At 42.6% G+C, this 23,041-nt stretch overlaps 1 protein-coding gene across 4 annotated transcripts in view; it reads left to right on the forward strand.

Annotated features, from left to right (window-relative positions):
• The window catches only part of NR4A3 (nuclear receptor subfamily 4 group A member 3), a 38,239-nt gene extending 18,922 nt beyond the window's left edge, over window positions 1-19,317 (forward strand). For all 4 annotated transcript variants that reach the window (XM_082696774.1, XM_082696777.1, XM_082696775.1 and 1 more), the window contains 3 exons: window positions 2,226-2,425; window positions 4,478-4,656; window positions 16,081-19,317. In XM_082696774.1, coding sequence (XP_082552900.1) covers window positions 2,226-2,425; window positions 4,478-4,656; window positions 16,081-16,328 — 627 coding nt within the window. In that variant the 3' untranslated portion in view covers window positions 16,329-19,317. The remainder of the gene's footprint in view (window positions 1-2,225; window positions 2,426-4,477; window positions 4,657-16,080) is intronic.
• The last annotated feature ends 3,724 nt before the right edge of the window (window positions 19,318-23,041 follow it).

Consider the following 23,041-nt stretch of genomic DNA (forward strand, 5'->3'; position numbering starts at 1 on the left):
TAGGGCTGCAGAGCAAGTCAATGCCGGAGCCTGGAGGAGGACCCCATGACCTACTGCCTGGTCCAAAATTCTTTTCTCTACTCCAGATAGCACGCGGGAGTTTCACATGTAGTACTATCAGCTTTCTAATGGGGGTTCTGCTCTAATCCCCACTTTACAGAGGAGAAAACCGAGGCTCAGAAAAGTGAAGTAATTTATCCCAGGTAACTACAGGCAGAGCTACATTCTTTCACAAATTAGGGGCCTAGACAAATCTAGGATTAAAGCATCTGGGCCCCTTGTCTGATGGTGTCTTTTGGTATTTCATGATGCCTCTTGGGGAAGCACAAAGGGGAAAAAGAGAGAGAGACCCAGTTAAGGCAAGTACCTCATTTCCTCCTAAGTGTTTCCTTAGTCAGCTCCTGGCGCTTCTTGGCTGTTCCTCCGGCAGCCAGGTTAGGGCATTGTGACAAACCGAAGCACTCCCCTGACTGTTTTTTCACTGAGCAATATTCAACAACTTATTGGGGGTCAGTTATGTGCGGTCACTGTGCTGTTGACAAAACATGGAACCAAATACACACGCAGACACCTCCGATTAGAGCAAAGCAAAAACGCTATTTAAAACTATCCCACAGGCTACCAGCTAGGAACATCAGACATATTAACAGCCAGGGAGTGTAGAAGGGGGAGTCACGGTGCCATGTTTAAGTCTTGGCTGGACCACTATTGGTTGTGTACCTTGGGAAAGTCTTCACCTCCCTGAGTGCCCCTGAGCCTCATTTTTCTCACCTGTAAAATACGGATTAAAATCCATACCCCGCAGGAACTAAGACAAAGGACACAAACATACATAAGGCTGCATGAGGGCGAAGAAAATGATGTGCGTACTTCCATGAGTATTTCTGCGGATCTGTTGTGCTTCTGTTGTTGTTTGACCCTTGATTACTATCTTGCTCTATCAATCTTCCTGCCCAGAGCAGCAAAGACATTTTCCTCCAGTGACTCAAAACCCTGAGTCTACCAGGATATCCAAAAGCTGGACAAGGACTGTATTCCTACTTGTACCTTTCTTCTCCTGGGATCCTTTAGATCAGTGCCGTCCTGTAGAATATTCTGCAGTGATCAAAATATTCCACGTGACATATGGCTTTAGAGCACTAGAAATATGGCCAACGCAACTGAGAAACTGGGGTTTTTATTTAGTTTTTCATGAATTTAAGTAGCCATAAGTCCTGAGTCTGATAGCACATGACTGCTTGGGCCCTGCTAAGGAGACACCCCCCTCCTCTGGCCTGGTTTGTTTTATCTTAAAGAAATCCACCTGCAACAAGCAAAAATCATTCTCTTCTCCTTTTGGTTAATTCTGTGGTTCCTGGAATCCAGTGTGCATGAGAATCAGCTGGAGGTCTCCATAAAACAGTCTCTCCTAGTCTCAGAGTTTCTGCTTCTATAGGTCTGGGTCGGGACCCAAGATGTTCCTTTCCGGCACATTCCCAGGTGTTGCTGGTGCTGCTGGCCCAGGGACTACACTTTGAGAACTGTGACTGAATCGGCATCCCAGAGACAGCTATGCTTTGGTGGAATCAGTAGACCCTGGAGGCCTGTTGGACACAGACCTCAGGGGTAATGATTCTCCTTAATAGCTCTTTGGAATCACCTGGGGGGCCTTTGAAATTCCTGATGACCAGTCCCCACCCAGACCTGTTAAATTCAAATCTCCATGCAGATGAGCTAGACAAGGTGTTTTGTAGAACTTGATTTCAGTCTTACATCAGGATGGAAAACTATTGCACTAATGGATGTCACCAGGTTTCTTTTGTCTGTTAAGATATAACACAATGTGGGTGCCTGGGTGGCTCAGTCTTAAGCGTCTGCCTTCGGCTCAGGCCATGATCCCAGGGTCCTGGGATCGAGCTCCGCATCGGGCTCCCTGCTTAGCAGGAAGCCTGCTTCTCCCGCTCACACTACCCCTGCTTGTGTTCCCTCTCTCACTTTGTCTCTCTCTGTGAAATGAATAAATAAAAATCTTAAAAACAACAACAACAAAAAAGAGGTAACATAATTTGCTCTGTTTACATTGTGAGAATCAGATGAGACTAAATACAAAAAAAGAAATGTTTTACAACCATGGGACCTAAAAATGAGGTTTTAGGCTGTGACTGTCTTGGAAAAGCTAATTTGCGAATGGTGCTGCCGCCCCAATGGACCTGCGCTAACGCAGCTCTCTGCGGTTTGCCTTCTAGTACTGTCCGGCTGAACAGGCTGCTGCAGGCACGGATGCCGAGCACGTGCAACAGTTCTACAACCTCCTGACAGCCTCCATCGATGTGTCCAGAAGCTGGGCAGAAAAGATCCCCGGATTTACTGATCTCCCCAAAGAAGATCAGACGTTACTTATAGAATCAGCCTTTTTGGAGCTGTTTGTTCTCAGACTTTCCATCAGGTAATTACTATGATTTTATTTTATTTTTAAGTTCTCCCCTTGCTTTGGAGAAGTTGGAAACCTGCTGGGTTTCTAAAGGAGTCGTCGGTAAAGTTTGCTCGGGAAGGAAATAGGAAAGATGGTCAGGCATGAATGAAACTAGGCTGTGGGTGAGAGCACTTGCCTGGGAGCCAGGACTCCTGGGTTCTAGTCTCAGTTCCAAAATGGACTTGCTCTATGACCCTGAGCCGGTCCCTGGCCTCCCCTGATACTCACTTTGCTTTGTGCTATGAGGAGGTCAGATCTGTTGATCTCTGAAGCCCATGGCAGTTCCAACATTCTATGATTCTAGGAAGATTCTCTCATGGTGCATAAGGCATTTCCTGGCAGGCAGTAATTTGTTTTGAGCTTTGCATTTACCCCATGGGTTTCTATTTAACAAGGGGCTGTTCGAGTACACCAGATGGGGCTCTAAAGAGTTCCCACAGCTTCTCAACCCCACATGTTTACTCCAAGAGAATAGCTTTTGGATCAAAAGACTTGGTTCAACCTATCCTACTCAGTGACACCAAAGACAAAGAGGGAGTGATTTTCGAAAAAGCTGGAACCTGGGATCTGAGCTTCTCTCTAAGCTTTTCATATCTAAGTGTTACCAGAAACTCTTGTGCAAAGTGCAGATTCCCAGGCCTCATTCTCAGCTCTTCTGGTTTGGAGCTACTTTGGAAGAAGTCCAGAAATCTGCATTTTTAACTCCTGCTCCAGTGATTCTGATGCCAGTGGCCTGAGGTCCGTGTTTCAAACTCTGAGGCTGAATCCTTCTGTCTTTTGCATGCCTCTGGGGCAGGAGAGACAGAGGTGGAGTTCCATGTAGGAGGGTCAGTCATTAGCATAATGATAGCCAATCTCATGTCCACAGAAGGCAAGCCAGCAACGGGACCGTCCTCTGTTGGGCAGGCAGCAACGGATTAAGTAAGGGATAAGTTGCTTGCCGGCAGGTGCCATGTATGTACTATTCACCAAATTTTTTCCAGTGCCTGGCTCCAGGAATGGCATATACCTGGGGCTAAGGACATAATTGCTAAGGGAATGAATGAATAAAGCTACTCATCCAAGAAGCCCAAATCAAGAGATATTAACTTGTTAATGTAATAGGCTGAAAGAGAAATATGTAGCAAGAGACTGGAAAATTAAAGGAAAAGTAAGATTCAAGTAAGGACCATAGAGAAGTCAGAATTTATTACACCTAATAAATTGAGCTCCTCTTCGGTACCAGGCCCTGTGCGTGGGCTTTCAAATACCTTGAGTTCTCACAACAATGGCAGGAGGTAGTAATCAGAATTTCCTTTTTTATAGATAAGGAAAGGGAGAGATGAAAGGCCTGCCCCCAGGTCCATGGCTAAGTGGTGACGTCTAGGTGTTCCAGAGCATAGTGATGGGCATAATATAAACTATCAGACCAATTTAGAAACAGCCCTCCGCAGCCCCACTGTTAAAAAGACAGAAGGAGACTCCCAACAACGATTACTTGGGACTTTGGGTCACTTTTAATTTCTGGGATTGACTTCTGGCAATTGCAAGGACTTGGTGTTCTTAGAGTCTGCACAGTGGAATTGTAGTGTCTAGGCTCAGGTCTTATCAGTTTTTGACATTTAAGAATAAAAGGGAGAAGTCCTGGCCAAGGAGCCCTGAAGGGAACAGCCTCACGTTCACTACAGAGAGAGGCGGCGCCTGGGGCTTCTCGTCCATCCTCCCCAAGTGCCTTCTCCTCCCTGTCCCATCCCTCGGGGGACAGCACCTGATTCGAGTAATAACAAAGCGGGGGCTCCACCGCCTGCTACCCAGGGCTGCCCTTCACCCAGAAAGTTCACGCAGACAAGTGGCAGTGGAGGTTGATCCCAGGAGTACAGTCTTGTCCATCGAGAATATCTGGGAAGGTTGCACAGCACCATGCCGGGGGCTTCTGAATGCTGCCTCATGGCTGTCTAGGTGCCTTTGTGTTCTGATGTTGGACCGACTGAGCGCATGTTTGATGTGTCTCCATCTCCCACCCACCCCCACAACTTTGTCTTGTAGGTCAAACACTGCTGAAGATAAGTTTGTGTTCTGCAATGGACTTGTCCTGCATCGACTTCAGTGCCTTCGTGGATTTGGGGAGTGGCTCGACTCCATTAAAGACTTTTCCTTAAGTTTGCAGAGCCTGAACCTTGATATCCAAGCCTTAGCATGCCTGTCAGCACTGAGCATGATCACAGGTAAGTGCCACCCTGCTCACCGAGGTGACTGTGTCCCCCTTCCTCTCCTTCCCTACATTAATGGTGGATTCCGGCGTTGGCGGTCACACACACACACAACCAGAAAATTGGGGAAATGACTGCCACTTAGAACCAGCCTTGGCTTGCGGCAACTAAAACCAACACGTTGCCACATCCCTATGGAAATGAGTGTTGAGTCCAGCGAGTGAGTCAACAAGTGTTCACTGATCTCGGCCCTCTGCTCACGTCGGTGGGTTTTCAGAGATGATGGCACGCATCCCTGGAGGAGCTAGAATGTGCACACGAATGCATGGGAGACAGGGTGCTGTGCCAGGGCAGGCTGTGGGCATGGGTACAAAGTGCCGAGTCATCAAAGGTGGTGTGCTTCTCTAAAGAGGTAACATGTTACAAACGTGAATGGTCCTTGATAAAAGCACAGGGTATCTCCAGGCTAAAATGGAAGGACTGAGAATTCTGGGGATACATAAAAATTTGCTAAACCCATTAAATTTCTCTAATTTGTCATAAGTTTTAAGAAGGAAATGAGCAAAAAAGATAGAGTTCTGGAAAGGGAGCCGGGCCTGGCAGGGAAGTGTGGGGCGAGGCACGAAGAGCCTTTTGTACATCAGTGAGGAGGTCCGAGGTCATTCAGGGAGTAGTGGGGATCCATGGAAAGTGTTGACCTGGGGAGCATCAGAGCCAGGCTTCCATTTTAGACAGAGCTACCCCGACCGCTGGTTTTGAGCACCAGCAAGAGGGAAAGGGCCAGTCCAGGTATAGGAGCTGTGGGGTTAGAGGAGAGCTACTGAGGTTTACATCTTTGTGTATTTGTTTTCCTCATTATGTAGAAATTAATAGATGCCGATGAGCCTGGGACACGTGAGTGCCAGACTGTCCCCTCCTGGAGATACTGGGCAGCTCAGAGCAGAGAACACAGGGAAGAAATTAGGAGATGGTGCTGTGGGTCCCGTCTCTGCCTCCAGCCTGCTGTGTGCCCTACGGTTACAGCTTCCCGGCCCACTGCCCTCTGTGGGGAGGTTTGCTCAGGGAGCTTGGCATAGCAGAAGCAGCATGGACTATGGAATCCGGCACCCCCACACTGTAATCTGGGGCCCTGTATTCAGTAAGCATGTGCTATTCAGTAATGCATTTCATTTCTCCAGACTGCAATCTGTAAAATGGGGATAACAACCCCTGTTCTAGGAGATAGCAGTAAGGATTTCAGGAAAAAGGTTTGTGATGTAGCCAGACTGGATTCGGACTAGGCGCTCATTCCACCTGTATTCCATCCTGGAATGACGGTGACAGGGATCCCCTCAAGGTTGGCCTATGCCTGCCCCTTCCCCTTGAAAACCCTAGGGAGTCCAAAATCGAACTCGGTGCCATGAGGAAGCTGGTGGTGGCTTTAGGAGGCGTTACGTTTGGTGAACATTTCCTTGGCTGCTTGAGAGGCTCCAAGGAGGACACAAGTATTGAAGAAATGAAGCTGCACTTGCCCGGCACTCAGGCACCGGGGGCTCCGTCCTTCACGGGGTAGTCCTGGTCCCTGCCCTTGATCTTGGCAGCCTGTGCAGAGCTATCCTAGGTGCTGTGGGAAATGCCCACAGGAAAAATAAGCTCCTCTTCTCTCTTTTCCGCACATTGCAGTGCTTTGTGATTTGCTGGTTGGGAGGGGGTTTGAAACGTATGAAAGCATCAGGAAAGGGCAGGAAAGGGCATCAGTGTGCGTTGTTCCAGATCTTCGTTTCCAATTGACTGTGGCCTCCCAGGAAATCCTGACTTTGGAATAAGCTCCGTTGATGGTCCCAGGTGATGGTGGGGCTCTGATCAGCTGGGCTCCTGGCATCAGAAAACTCATCCCCAAATTATCTGCTCCTAAACCACAGGGAAGAATCATGAAAAGGAAACAGGCTGTTAGAAGTTTAGCCAATCTCTTTTCCAGGGAAATTATTAAGAACCTGGGCAGTATTAAAAGTTAGCACACACGTGGCTTTTGTTTTCTACTTCTTTTTATCTGCCTCTTCCACCTGTCTCTAGGCCTCCTTGTGAAAAACTTGGTGGTGAGGTGGGGCAGGAAATGGTTTGTTTCAGATCACTCCCATGCCTCACAGTTGTGGTTATCAAATGTTTTTTAAGTCCCCAGTTTATCTGCCCTAACTGTTTTCTTTCACCCGTTCCTTATCCCTGACATGGGAGCAACAGAAATGCTTTGCTTCTGATGGGATCCTGGTGAGATGAAGTCTGGCAACAGTTCATTATGTTTCATACATAAGAAGACCCCCCCCCAAACAGCAAGTTAGTATGGAATTACTATTTTATAAGTATCCATTCATTAACTAAATATTGAGGGCCTACCATATGCCAGGGCTGGTGTCAGTCTCTCAGGATGCAAAGATAAGCCATGCATCAATTCTACTATTAGAAAGGGTAGAACCTTCTAGAAAGTCATGTGTGATTAGGGATGCAATGAACTTAATGTGCGACAGTTAGTGTCCAGGTCCTTAAAAGCAATAGATTTGGTGCAGGGGAAGTCCAGATTACTGTTCACTTTTTTTGGGCAGAGAAAGGTGGAGGCACTGGTCATGTATGGCTTCCCAAGGAGGTAGGGTGTAGCCACGGGAAGATGCAGGGGAAGGACATTCCAGATCAAGAAAATAGCATCACAAAGGCTTCAGCACCTTTGGGGAGAAACAAGTAAGCGGTGTTGCGTTACACCTGTGTTGAAACCCAAACCCACATCTAATCTGGTTAGAAAGAAGAACCAAAAGAGTGCAGGCTATCATACTTGAAGAGTGTCGATCCTGCGGTGAGCATGAGACAGAAGACATCATGTCCACAATGGGTCCTGGGATCTCTGCTTCTGGTGGTGAAAGCCGCACTTTGGGGGAATTTAAAGGATTTTCAGGGAAAAGATTGATTCAATATGATATTTATCTTATGACGATCTAGCATCCGAGTAAAATGTCTTTCCTATGCAGTAAAAAGGGAAACAAGATCGGAAAGGCCATTTTAGACCAGATGGTGGGGAGGGAATCTTGAGTGCCCAAATGTCATTTGGCATCATTACACTAAAAGAATGTTCTCCATGGCTTTCTTTGCCCGCTCCGATCTTCTGTCAAGTGAGAACAGAACTCCTTTCTCTTATGCCTAGAGTCTTTTTCTTGGTCTTATTAGAACATGAATTCTAAGATTGGAGAGCAGGGAGAGAGGTTGAAGCAGGGACAGAAAGCAATGAACAGTGACAGAAGGACCAGGCAGGTGGCTGATCTTGCCATACCCTCTACCCCGCTCATTCTACATGGTTACCTGGTTACCCTGTTTTTATATCATGTATAGCCATCAGAGGCATTGCAAAGAAAATGAAGTGTAAAACTTTAGCAATATCATTTTTTTTTTAAAAGGGTGGGGATTGTCTTGGAATTTAGAAATTGGAGATCTGAGTTCAAGTCTTCACTGCTAATTCCTAGCTGTGCAGTCTTGGGCTAGTTTCTTACGCACACTCCCTCTTTCTCTCTCTCTTTTTTCTTTATACTCTCTGAATCTCAGTTTTCTTATTTTTCACAGGCATACTTGCTTCTACTTGTAGGTTTCCTATAAAGATTAAATGAGCTAATGTGTACTTCGAAGAGAAAAAATATTAGACCAATCTTTATTATTATTATGTTAAATTCTATTTTCTTACCTCTGGGAAGAGCTGGCTATTCTCCTAAGAATCCATAACAATTTCCTGTATCCCTGCAATTGCACATACACATTATATTAAGTAATTTATTTGTGTCTCTTCTTCTGTAACTAGACTGTGGGTTTCTTGAAGGACAGGGAGAGTCTTATTCATCTTTATAATTACCTTGATATTTAAGTGTCTGGCACATAGCAAACATTGGTCAAATGAATGGGTTCATTGTAAATTGCAGAAAGCATCCCATATTAGGAAAATTAATTATTTTTAACCTACCACTTTGTTATTAGAAAATAGTCTGAATTCCTGAGGACTACCATATTTCAATTCAGATTAATTCAGTAATATTTATTGAGCATCTGCTATGCACCAGACACACAATCCCTCATCCTCAAAGAGTTTGTGGTTTCCTTGGGGAGACAGACATATACTCTAATAACCCAAAGACAGACAGACTGGAAAGCAGTATTATAGCCTAAGCATAGACTGCTGACCAGCTTGTGGCTTCCTCATGAGCACGGGCTCAGTGTCTCTGGGGACTGGCCTCCAGTAAAGGATGTTATGTATGCAGTGAGAAGTAGCAGTGAGATGACTTCCCCAAGAAAGAAGTGGAGCTCAGAGCGGAGCAGGAAGGTCCTGTTTGTTGGTTGGTGTTAGCGCTCCTTTGTGGCTGGAACTGGATGACAGTTGTCTCTGAGTTGGCCTGTACCCTGAGACCTGCTCAGAAAGCGAAGGAATTGCATGTCATTATTGGGTCTTCTGACGGCTAGCATTACCCTGTCCTCATTCCCTGCTGCTTGCCAGAAGGAAGAGAATTAGTTTCTTGTATGTGCCCAAGAGACCGAACTGGGAACTGTAAAATCATAAACATAAAACATAAAGAAAAACTTTGTAATAGAACTATTTGATACTGGGACAAGTGGCTTTGAGGAGTTCGATTTATGGAGACTGGACGAACGCTGGGTACAGACAGGCTCAGGCATCTTACTGGGACCAGGCTTCCCCAGTGTTTGTGGGCATGAACTCCCTAAGCATCTTGTTAAACTGCACAATCTGATGAGGCTGGTTCAGGACAGGGTCTAAGATTCTGCATTTCTAGCAAGCTGCCAGGTGATGTTGATGTGGCTACTGTAGGGACCACACTTGAGTAGCAAGGGGCAATGAAAGCTATTGGTAATTAGGATTCTAGGAAATTAATAATAACCACCATTTAAAAATACCCAGTGCCAGGCAGTGTGCCAAGGGCTTTACATGTGCTCTTTGGTTTAATGTCGTTTAGTAAGTAGATTTGGAAGGACCTGGGATGGATTACAGCAGAGAGGGACCAGCCAGGAGCTGGTTGGAAACAATGTAGGTCATAGTTACAGAAGTCCTAGCCCAGAGACAGTGAGATTGAGAGGAGGAGCTAAATGCAAGGCACATCACAGAGATGATAATCAGAGTTTTTGCGATGGATTAACTAACTATGATGGTCAGTGGGGAGGAGTCATTAGACATGGTTATGAGAGCAGTGGGGAGGTCCGCGAAATCCTTCATAGTAGCTGATTTGAAGAGGATGTTAATGAGTTGAGTTCTTAGACATAGAGGATACTTGCTAATAATTTTTAAGTACTTAACTCTATGCTGCCATTGTCCCAGACACTTCACATGTGTTAATTCATTTAAGTCTCACTACAACTCAAGGGGTAGCTATCCTTATCAGCCCTATTTTACAAATGTGGAAACAGACCCAAAGTAGCCAGGCTCATAGTGGCAGAGCCAGGTTCTCCCTCTGGGAAATCTGGCTCCAAAGCTTCCAATGGGGTAGGTTTTAGAGTTTGTGAAGTTCTTTACCGTTGTGCCCTGCTCATTAACTCCCAACTTGTCTATTTATTCTGAGCAACCCACATGTTTAGTATCAGTTCATCGTATTTTACAGGTCATTGTTCCTCCATATATATATTCATTGAACAGATAGTTATTGGTGTCTCCTTTGTAGTATGTATGTACATAGTAGTGCTGCATGTATAAGAGTGGGCAAACACAGCCCATACCCCCATGGAGCTTACACTTAATGGAGGAGGCGGACGAGAGTCAGACAGTTGAGTTTTTAGACAGTTGAGTTTTTAGACAGTTGAGTTTTTAGACATAGAGGATACTTGCTAATAATTTTATTACAGGGCGATATCTGATTTCGCCCTTTTATATCCTTCAGAGGGAAAAAAAAATAGAACACTGTAGGACAACATGATCTAAACTAGAGCAAAAAGGAAGGTCCCCTTGAAGAAATACTTGATTTGCAATCTACAGGATAAGTAGATCTTAACTAGGGAAAAAGGGGAAACCATGAGCATGGGCATTAATAGCTCTATTATTTCCCTCCATCTCTCCCTCTCTCTCCCTCTTTTCTCTCTTCTATTCCTTCCCTCTCCCCCTCCCTCCCTCCTCTCTCCTCCTCCCACCTCCCTCTGCCCTTATAGCTAAAATTGCATAGGAATTCAACAGTTTCTTTAGATACTAACACCACACAGGGCAGGGATAGGATCTGTTATCTGTCTGTTTTGTTCACTGCTCTACCCCCAATGACTATGACTATAACAATGCTAGGCACAGAATAGGCACTCAGTACATATTTGTTCAAAGAAGTAATTAACCACTTATATAATTAGGTACACAGAAAGTAGTAGGAAGGGGCTATAGGAGTTATAGGGGCTGAATTCATCTCATGATGAAAAACATTCTCATATGTTCAAGGCATCCTGGTATAAAAGAAACATGTCTGGACTTGGAGCAAAAGAAATTAGCCATTAGCTAGATTTGACTATGGGCAAGTCACTTAACTCTCTGAGCCTGAGCCTTCTTATCTATTAAATAAAGATCATCTTTGTCCTGTCCAATTCACAAGGATGTTGAGAGGGTGTGATAAAATAATCTAAGTAAAAGAGCAGAACATAAAGTGCTACCAAGTACATTGTTAATTTTTTTTAAGATTTTTTTTTTTTAATTTAAGAGAGAGAGACAGTGAGAGAGAACATGAGAAGGGAGAAGGTCAGAGGGAGAAGCAGACTCCCCGTGGAGCTGGGAGCCCGATGCTGGACTCGATCCCCGGATTCCGGGATCATGAGCTGAGCCCAAGGCAGTTGCTTAACCAACTGAGCCACCCAGGCGCTCCCCTAAGCACTAGCTGGTGCTGGGCACTTTGTGACATCTCCACAGGGATTTTTGTCTTGGGTGGGAGTGTGAACTAAATGACTCAAATCCTTTCCAGCTCATATGTACTATGATTGTGACACATAAATCCATTACTTAGCCGTTTCTATAAGATGAGTCTGTAAGTTTTGGATAGAGAGAGCTGAGTTAAAATGCAAAAATATTTATAGTATGATGTAGTGTGATGTAGGTCAAAGAGCAAGAAATGCCAAAGAGCTTGTGTTTTTGTTTAATGGTGGACGAAGATCTTACAGTAAAATCTGTGTATGATTCTCTAGGAAGGGGGAAATCCAAATGTCTGATTTCCCCAGGTTTGTTGAAGTCTCTGTCTGTCAGCACTGCAGCCATATTTAGCAGGCACCAAAGAGAAAGGAGGTCCCTTACACGAAAACATCAGTGATTGGGGTTTTCAGGAATTGCAGATTACTAGGAAGGTCCCTGCCACTCAGGGACTCTCTGGTGACTTGGAGATCTTGCTGGCTGCTGGCAGTAGTTTGCATGGAGACTGAATTTTATCTCAGCCCTTTTGAAAAAGTAAAGAAACCACAAATCCAGTAGCTGTTCAAAGCAACAAAGAAGGTGCCTTCGGCTTCTAACAGGAGTGTCTCTGAATTCCTCAAGGAATTCCAGGCCTAGGGTTGATCCAGCTGGCAGGGAGGTATCGATCTCCACTTGAATTCGCTGAATAAATAATGGTTGCCATAGTTATTGAGCAGTCACAACTGGTTGGAGAGCAGGGAGAACTCTGAGGCACCTTCTGTGAGTTTGGCCGTGAGAAAGTCTAGTTATTAGGTTCCATAATCAACCCCCTCCCCAAATCCAGTCAGCACTGTGCTCCATTTCTTTGCCTGAAGACAAATATGGGATCTTGACTATAACGCAAGACATGGGGCACTGGAAGGGAGGCAAAGTTGAAATCAATGGATTGGTATTTTATTCTGGGAAAAGCATCTCTCCCTGGGTTGTGAACCTAATTCGATATAGCTTGGTATTAATAGAATTTACTATCAGCAAGATGACTGTTTGATCATGTTACAGCTGGGAGAGAGACCAAATCCCAGATCATTCTAGGCTAGCAGTTTAATAGACAAACACTGCTAACTTGGAAATTTTAAAAGAAAGGAAAAGAGCTAAATGAGAAGCTCAGAAATAGTCTCACTTTTCTGTTTCCTTTCACCCTTTTCTATATGCAGAAATAAAATTTGCATAGGTGTCATCACATCTTAGATACCATTTTATATTCTGTTCTTTCTTTAATGGGATACTTTATAGTTTTCCATGTTGCTTCACAGCCTTCCCATGTGTCCTTTCTGATGTTTACAGAATCTTCCATTATGTGCATATGCCATTTAGCAGTATCTCTATTCTTCTACCCCTTAACTTTTTCCCAGATTTTTTTTTTTTTTTAACAGATACTGCTACCCCCAAATGTGTTCATGCATACAGCTTGGGTCTTCTGCTGAATTTTTCCTTCAGATAAATTCCCAAGAGCGGCATTACTTGGTCAGAGGCTATGAACATTTTACAGCTCTTGAAGTTACTGCCAAACTTGCAGTCTGCTTTTTTGCTGTGGTGGGGCCAGGGGCGGGGTGGGGGAGGTGGGGAAAACTTTAAGAAGAACACCGTTGCAGGCAGAATTTCTCTTGAAGGTCAGTCCTGGGTACATCTTTTGAGACTAAACAAAGGGGCTATGTATGCAGTAAAGATAAACGGAGAGGACAGGTTTGCACCTGGGCTGATTAGCTCACAGTTTCCTGGGAAAAGCAGACTTGTGCCCTGCAAAGCTTGGGAAGTAGGGAACTTTACTGCCTTTTGACTGACCCCACGGTTGCCAACCATTTGCCAGGCGACAGGCACCATTGTGGGTGCTGACCATACCACGTGTGTAGCACACTGCAGCTGGCAGAAGGTCTTCAGGTAACATCATCTTAATTAAGCCTGACAATAATCCATGGAAGTAGATTTTATTATAATCATATTTTTCTTTCAATTTATTGTGCAATATTTAGGACACACAGAAAAGGGGGGCCCTGGCTGGCTCAGTCCATAGAACATGCAACTCTTGATCTCAGGGTTGTGAATTTGAGCCCTACATTGGGTCTACAGATGACTTAAAAAATAAAATCTTGGGGTGCCTGGGTGGCTTAGCCGGTTAAGTGTCCATCTCTTGATTTCAGCCCAGGTTGTGATCTCAAGGTTGTGAGATTGAGCCTCACGTCAGACTCAGTGCTGGGCATAGAGCCTGCTCAATATTCTCTCTCTCTCTCCCCTCTGCAACCCCCACCAAGCTCCCTTCCTCTGCTCTAACACACCCACGTACATATGCACGTGCACACTCTCTCTTTCTCTTAAAAAATAAAATAAAATCTTAAAAAAAGAGACACACAGAAGGAAATGAAGAATACAATAAAGACTTGTATGTCTACCTCCCTGTATTCCCCATTTTGCTAGAAGGACATTGAGCCTTAAAGAAATGAGGTCACATGGCTAGTAAGTAACAGAACCAGACCTGAAGCCCAGCTCTGTCTGGCTGCAAGTCCAGTGCCCTTTGCTCTATATTGTGGTGCACGGAGATGAGACGCCTGCAAGTTATAATCCAACTGAGATGCTGGCAGTTTTCATGGTTGTAGTTTAATGTAAATATGACACATCAGAGCCAGAAGGGACCTTAGAGGTCATTAAGTCTGACCTCCTTCTTTTAAAACAAGCCCTAAAGAGGGAGGGACTCACCCAGCTCATACACAACAAGCCAGCCTGGGGAACAGTGCAGATCTCGGGGTCCCTTGGCCTGCTTTGATTTAGGGCAAGAGAAGGAATGCCTGGATCTTGCTTCATTTTACTAATTAACTATTTTTTTGTTTCTGTTTTAAGGAAATAACTTCCCTAACAAAAATTTCCCCAACTGAAGTTTAGGAGAATACTTATCTTGATGAGCATTGAGTAACATGTAGGATTGATGAATTGCTGAACACTTTTGTACGCCTGAAATGAATATAAAGCGATATGTTAATTATACTGGAATTTTTTTAAAAATTAAAAAATATATACATATATATATATATATATATGTATATATATATATATATATATACCCAACTGAAAAAAATAACTGAGAAAAATGAGACACCATTGCTTGATTTCCCTTTGGAAGAGTTATTGTTTTACATGTAAATATACTTAGAGATAAAAAAAAATCCTGACTGAGATAAGTAGGGCCAAGCCCTTCTCTCAGGAAAGAGACTTTGGTATCTAATTGCTGAGGGAGAGCAAAGTGATTGGTACTGGATGCGAGTAAGTCCTTTCTGATTAGAGATGCAAAATCACTCTGGGGTAGGAGGACAAAATCTTTGGGACTTTGAGAAAATCACTTAAAATAAAATAGGAGATTATAATATTTAACATGGGGATCCTTTTATGTATTGTTTTATAAAACACGAGATACAGGTGTTCATGTCTTGCTACATTGTAAAATGCCTGCAGCGCCTCTTTCTGGGCCTCTTCCCTTCTCGTTGACTTTTCCATCTCCACAGCAGGAAGACGTGTATTTTGTACAGGACGCCAGGCGTAGGTCAATAGCTGTTTCAAGGGGGGCCACAAACAAGGAAAAGAAAAGCCGGATTCCTCTCAGTGCTGGTTAGCATGAAAACACAAGAAATGTGCTTTGTGCTGGATCTCATGGGGCAGCCTTTGCATTAGCAAATGGTACTAACAGGACCCCTCCCCCCTCCACCTGTTAAGATGGGAACATTAATTCGTTTGCCTGGATGTGTTTCTCCATCACTCTGATAAAGAGTTGCTTCCTGACCAGGCTTTTGTAGGACTATGTATGCAAAGTAATTACCTCTCTGTCACTCATTCAGTGTGACTGTGTGCCAGGAACGGTGTGCTTCCCCCTAAGCTGGTACTCCCAGAAACTGCCAGAAAATTAAGAACAATTATTATCTTCATTTTATAAGGAAACTGGGGCTCAGAAATTAAGAGGCTAACTCAGGGGAACACAGTGAGGAAGTGGCAGGACTGGGATTCAAAGCCTGGTGCCGTTTGATAGCAAAGGCTATGAGTGACCTCTAAGAGGGAGGCACTTGGATTGTAAAATGCCATCCCAACTGGTGGAAGAAGACATGGCCCTCTATTCAAGATTCAGAGCTTCTTAAGATGGGGATGCCTGGGGCACCTGGCTGGCTCAGTCAGCTGAGTATCTGCCTTCGGCTCAAGTCATGATCTCAGGGTCCTGGGATCGAGCCCTACATAGGGCTCCCTGCTCAGCAGGGAATCTTCTCTCTCTCTCTCTGCCCCTCCCCACCCCCACTCATGCTTTATCCCTCCCTTTCTCTCTTTCTCAAATAAATAAATAAAATCTAAAAAAAAAAAAAAATGAGTTGCCTGGTTGGCTCAGTCGGTACAGCATATGACTCTTGATCTCAGGGTCATGAGTTCAAGCCCCATGTTGAGTGTGGAGCCTACTTTTAAGAAAAGAAAAAAGCAAAAACAGAAAACAACAAAGTCTCTTAAGATGTCACCACCTCCTCAACTTGTCCTTTTCTCTCCTTCTGCAGAACGACATGGGTTAAAAGAACCAAAGAGAGTGGAGGAGCTATGCAACAAGATCACAAGCAGCTTGAAAGACCACCAGAGTAAGGGACAGGCCTTGGAGCCCAGCGAGCCCAAGGTCCTGGGCGCGCTGGTGGAACTGCGCAAGCTCTGCACCCTGGGCCTCCAGCGCATCTTCTACCTGAAGCTGGAAGACTTGGTGTCTCCACCTTCTATCATCGACAAGCTCTTCCTGGACACCCTGCCTTTCTGAACAGGAGCAGCCAGAGCGGGGAGCTCCCTCAGTGGCCAGCACCTTCTTGCTAAGCAGCAGAGGAATGGGTCTGGACACCTACCGTTTTCTGTCCTTCCTTAAGAGGAGAAGCAGCTCCTGTAGAAAAGACTTTTTTTTTCTTTCTGGCACTTTTCCTTACAACCTAAAGCCAGAAAACTTGCAGAGTATTGTGTTGGGGTTGTGTTTTATATTTAGGCTTTGGGGTTGGTTGTGGGAGGGGAGGGTATAGTTCATGAGGGTTTTCTAAGAAATTGCTAACAAAGCACTTTTGGACGATGCTATCCCAGCAGGAAAAAAAAAAAAAAAAAAAGGATAATACAACTGTTTTAAAACTTTCTGGGGAATACAATTATAGTTGCTTTGTATTTAAAAACAAGAACAGCCAAGGGTTGTTCGCCAGGGTAGGAGGTATCTTGACGTTGATCTTTAGAATACACTTCCTGTATCAAGGGTATATATGTGATGCAAATGAGGCAGAAATTCTCTCTTCTTAATTTCTCTCTTCCTTTATTTTATTTTAACAAAAGGTGAAAGATGACAATTACCTAGAAATCAGACATAGCAAAATGATAACGGCTGTTCGTTTCCATATACAAGTGCAATTTTTAAAGTGCTGTCTTGCTGAGTCGTGTTTATTAACTCTCCTTTATTTCGTATGGAGATAAAAAAAGGAGGCAGTCGTGTTGGCAAATGACACATGTTAATTTTCCTAGTGAGGCTTTTTCCATCTGTAGAACCCTTCTGAGGTACAGTCCATCCAAGACTTTGGGTCATTTTAAATGGATCCAGATCTTTGTCCAGCTGTCCTGCAAGGGGCTCAGATCACAAAATAGAATGCATACAGCCATCTCAGCTGCGTTCTGTCAATCCAGACAGAGTTCCCTAAACTTGCTTCAGTTAATAGCAGCTGACCGACATGTTCATTCACAAGCCCCAGGAGCTTTCAGTGAGTCTCAAGCGTTTGATCCCTAAATAAGAACATGCAAAGAAGTAGGAACTGATCATACAGGGTAAACACCAGAGGTAACAAGATTTTTAAAATCTATATAATTTAATTTCTGTTGTTGATTACAAAGACAATTTTGGAGGGCAAGCGAGTCTTATTTTAAAAAATAATAGTATGAATGTGACTACTAGACAGGATTAGTGGGCTGCGTTTCAACATTCCGTGTTCGTACTCCCTTTTGTATGTTTATACTGTCGATGCCATATTACTATGAGATAATTTGTTGCATAGTGTCCTTATTTGTATAAACATTTGTATGCACGTTCTATTGTAATAGCTTTGCCTGTATTTACTGCAAGACCACCAGCTCCTGGAAGCTGAGTTACAGAGTACTTAAATGGGGTGTTCACAGTGACTTGGATACACCAATTAGAAATTAAATAAACAAATATATATATAAATATAGCAGGTTACATATATATATTTATAATGTGTCTTTTTATTAACCATTTGTACAATAAATGTTACTTCCCATGCAGTTATTTTATGATTCATTTGCAGTGACTTTTAAGGCAGTACTGTTTAGCACTTTGATATGAAAATTTTGCTTATGTTTTGCTAAATTCGAATAATGTTTGAAGATTTTTAGGTCTAAAAGTCTTTATATTATATATTCTGTATCAAGTCAAAATATCTTTGGCCATTTTGCTAAGAAACAAACTATGAATGTGAAACTGATGTCACAGTAGTTTCTGTTAGCTTTAAATCATTTTTGCTTTAGTCTTTTTCAAGAAAAAAAATAACAAAACTATGCTGTTTATATTGTCATTAAATTATACAATCAAACAAATGCCAAATGAATTGCCGAATTGCTGCAAAGGATAACCCAGATAGCAAAGCATATATGTTTTCCCCCCCCAAGAGTCATTCTGATATTTGATTATGTATTATGTTTGTGTGTGCTTTTATGGAAGATTATTATTTTTATATCCAGGTGATAGGGTCTGCAATGTTAGGCTCTTGGGACATTAGACTTGTCAACTGCTCCCCCACCCCTTCAAAACTCATAGAGGAGAAAACTGGGACCCAGAGAAAGTAAAAATTGCCCAAGGTCCAACAGGCTAGTACCAGAACCAAGACTAGGACCTAATTCTCCTTTCCATAGTGTTTTTTACTCAACTTATTGCATCTATAGGAAAACAGGCTTTTAAAAATAACCACTAATATTTACATTTTACCTGATAACCATAAGTAGTACTTTTGCATTAATTTTTTTGAGCTTATATACAAACATAATAAACATTATTAAATATCAGGAAAGCTAACATTTTGTACAAGGTAGCTTTGGACCAAATTCAAATTGAATTTGAATAAATTAGAAATGCTGTGCATACATAACCCTTTTGTGCACCATTAGTATTGGAAAGTTATTCCTTGTTTTCTGTCATGTCCATAAAAGAAAACAAACAGAAAAATCACAGCCCTGGAGAAATGCTGTTACTTTTCATTTTTAAACCCATCAGATTAAAGGAAAAGACTTTTTAGCCGTGATTGGTTGGCAGGAATGAAGGTTTTTAGTTATAGGTCCAGACACTACTGTTGAAAATAAAGGTTATAGCCAGTGCTCTTCTGTCTTCCATAGTTGTAAGAACTATGAGAGCCTCCCACATAATCCATCAATTCACCTCTCTTCTTTTGTCTTAACGTTGACACACAATAGTTTATACATATAGAGTGGATGACCAAACTAGCTCAGAAGAGGACAGCAAGAATTAAAGCAGGTGATTCTTCCCTTGTGGGAGAGCTCTCTCAGTGAGAATATGCCTTCTATGGGCAGAAATCAGGAATCCACCAGCTGTTAATGGAGAGTGCCTTGCTTTCATTTCAGACAGCAGAGTTTTCCAGAGTTTCTCTGCTCTTCTAACAGCATTGCTCCTTAGTGTGTGTTAACCTGTGGTTTGAAAGAAATGCTCTTGTACATTAACAATGTAAATTTAAATGATTAAATTAAATTACATTTTATCAGTGGCTACCGGTGTGTTGAATAAGCATGCTTCATTTAACAGTATTCTCTTCATCATGTATAAAATGGTATTTGCTGTGAGCTCTTAAACACATCCACAAATGGATTTTTTTAAAGGCTTACTAATGCTGAAAAATTAATAGGCATTCTGGATTGGAAATATATTAAAACTCACTGATTGGGAAGAAGGACATTCTAAATTCAATAACCGTGTATTGACTACTTCCTGTGGACAAAGCACTGCTGTGTGCTCTAGGAGATACAAACATGCGGAGTGTTTGAAGCTATTTTCTTTCATATATATATATGTGTGTGTTTGTGTGTATATACATACATATATGAATATGAAATATATGTATATTTAATAGAGCCTAAAATATTCTTTAAGGGTATGAAGGATTCATTCCTATATCAAGATTTTACAAGAATCAGGATTCGAGTTCTCCACGATTGATCAGTACTCTTTGCCTTTGCCTTTTTGCTGACCCCATTATCCTACATTGCCTAGAAAGCCCTCTTTATGGGCAATGCAAATGCAACTTTCCTTCAACTCTGCCCCAAACATCATATATTCAGGATTAGGGCAAATGTATTACTTGTGTGTACGTTGACGCGTCCAAAAAAGAAATGTGGAGCTCTACTTAGTTCATCAGTTCATACACAAAGAATTTTCTGTGGCATCTAAGTGCTATGTTCAGTCTAGGGGCCAAACCCTTCTTCTTGCTTCTCAGCGGTGCCTTCATTTCCTGAACTATATACAGTGTGATTAGTAAGAAAAGAATGAGAGATATGGTGGAGCTCCATCTTGCATATGGATTTAAATACAGGTGCTTAGCAAAAGTGCACTCCAGAGGCAGAAGTCTGGTTTGAACGAGGAGGGAGGTGGGAAATTCAGGACTAAATAAGGGGCAGATGTCTGTAGTTGAAATTTCCTAAGTTCAGTGCACAAACACAACAAAGGAAGCTAATTGTTACCTTTTTTTTTAATCGGATGCACAGTTTAGTGATGTTAAGTACATCCCCACTGTTGTTTAACCAATGGCCAGAGCTCTTTTCATCTCACACAACTGAAATTCTGTAGCCATTAAAAAAGAATCACCAAGGGGGAGGAGCAAGATGGCAGAGGAGTGGGAGACCTAATATCATCAGGTCCCTGGATTTCAACTAGATAGTTATCAAACCATTCTGAACCCCTACAAACTCAAGAGGAGGTCAAAGGGAAGAAGAGCAGCAATTCCAGGAACAGAAAAGTGACCACTTTCTGGAAGGTAGGACATGCAGAGAAGTGAATCTGAGGCAATCCACAGGAAGATAGACCATGGGGAGAGGGGCTGCCTCCCAGCAAGCGGTGGAGCAGCAGAGCATAAAATCAGAACTTTTATAAGGCTGCTCCATTGAAGGACATTGCTCCAGAGGCTAAGTAGGGGGCAGAGCTGTCATGGAGACAGTATGGTCTCAGAACCTGCCGGGTCACAGAAAGACCAGGGGTGTCTGAGTGTGGCAGAGCTGCCAGGTATCATAGCAGGGAGGCTGGCTGCAAAGAGCCGAGGAGTGAGTTCTCAGCTTGGTGTTACCTTAAACTGTGATCCCAGGCACAGTTCAACCACTGCTCTTTGAGCAGGGACCCCACAAGCGGCAGATCCGGAAAGACCCCCTCCTTCCTCCTCCAGGAGAAGCAGCACAGGAGTGTGCTAGGTTTGGGGACTCCAAACAGGACCATGGACCAGAGATAGAAATTCTCGGTCACAGGCCGGGTGAGCACAGAGTGCAGCTGGAGACCAAGGAGACGGGAGGGATTGACTGCTTTTCTCTGGGGTACACAGAGGAACGGGGCCTGAACTCTCGGCCCCTATGGCTGGAGATTGGGAGGCCACCATTTTCATTCCTGTCCTCCAAAGCTCTATGGAAATATTCAGGGAACAAAAGCTCCTGAGGGTGAACCCGAGCACATTACAGCCCAGCCCCTGGCAAGGGTGGAGCAGTTCCACCTCGGGCAAAGACATTTGAGAATCAGGGCAACAAGTCCCTCCCCCAGAAGATCAACAAGAACATCCAGCCAGACCAAGTTCACCAATCAATGAGAACTGCTAAACTTTAGACCTATAGGAATACAGCCCATAGAATTCATGGCTATCCCCCCATGATTCTTTAGTCTTTCAAAGTTAATTTTTTAAATTTATTTTTCTTATTCTATTTTTTTTATTTTTCCTCTTTCCTATTTTAACATTTTTAACTATTTTATCTTATCAATACCTTTTTAAAAATCTTTTAAATTTTTTATTATTATAGTCATATTCTACCCCTTCATTGTATTTAACCTTATTTTTTGTATACATTTAGGTTTTTCTTTCTTTGAATTTTGGTATAAAGTTTCTTGTAATAGATCAAAATATACCCTAAATCTAGCATATGGCTTTGTTCTAGTCTCTAGCCTGATCATACTCTTTCCTCTTTTTTTTTTCTTTTTTCAGCTGACTTCTCATCTTATCAATTCCTTTTTTAGAATCTTTTTAAATTTTCATCTTTATAGACTTATTCCATCTCTTTGTCATGTTTACCCTTATTTTTGTATATACATAAGATTTTCTTTCTTTAAAATTTTGGGAGAAACTTTCTTCTAACAGACCAAAATACATCCAAAATCAAATGTGTGGCTCTGTTCTATTCATATATATATAATATATATATATATATATTATATATATAATATAAAATTGTTTTCAGGCCTCTTCTGATTTGGTTAGTATATGTTTTTCTGGGGTTGTTGCTACCCTTTTAGTATTTTGTTCTCTCATTCATCTGTTCTTATCTGGATAAAATGACAAGGTGGAAAAACTCACCTCAAAAAAAAAAGAACAAGAGGCAGTACCAATGGCTAGGGATCTAATCAATACAGACATTGCTAATATGTCAGAACTAGAGTTCAGAATGATGATCATCAAGGTGCTAGTTGGGCTCGATAAAAGCATGGAAAATACAGGAGAATCCCTTTCTGGATAAATAAAAGAACTAAAATCTAACCAAGTTGAAATTAAAAAAGTTATTAATGAGATGTACTAAAAAATGGAGGCTCTTACTGCTAGGATAAATGAAGCAGAAAAGAGAATTAGTGATATAGAAGACCAAATGATTGAGAATAAAGAAGCTGAGAAAAAGAGAGATAAACAACTACTGGATCACGAGGGGAGAATTCAAGAGATGAGTGATATCATAAGAAAGAAAATTTTTAGAATAATTGGGAGCCCAGAAGAAGAAATGGGGGGGGTGGGGTGGGCAGAAGGTATATTGGAGCATATTATAGCAGAGAATTTCCTTAATTTGGTGAAGGGAACAAGCATCAAAATCCAGCAGGCACAGAGAATCTCCCTCAAAATCAATAAAAATAGGCCCATCCCCCATCATCTTATAGTAAAACTTAAAAGTCTCAGAGACAAAGAGAAAATCCTGAAAGCAGCTCAGGACAGGAGGTCTGTAACCTACAGCAGTAGAAATATTAGATTGCCAACAGACCTATCCACAAAGGATAGACCTGTCCTGGCAGGCTGGAAAGGATTGGCATGATATATTCAGAGCACTAAACGAAAAAAAATATGCAGCCAAGAATACTATATCCAGCTAGGCTGTCATTGAAAATAGAAAGAGAGATAAAAAGCTTCCAGGACAAATAAAAACTAAAATTAAAAGAATTTGCAAACGCCCTTGAGGAAATATTGAAAGGGGTCT

Source organism: Mustela nivalis, assembly GCF_964662115.1.
Source record: "Mustela nivalis genome assembly, chromosome: 13".
Taxonomy (NCBI): Eukaryota; Metazoa; Chordata; class Mammalia; order Carnivora; family Mustelidae; genus Mustela; species Mustela nivalis.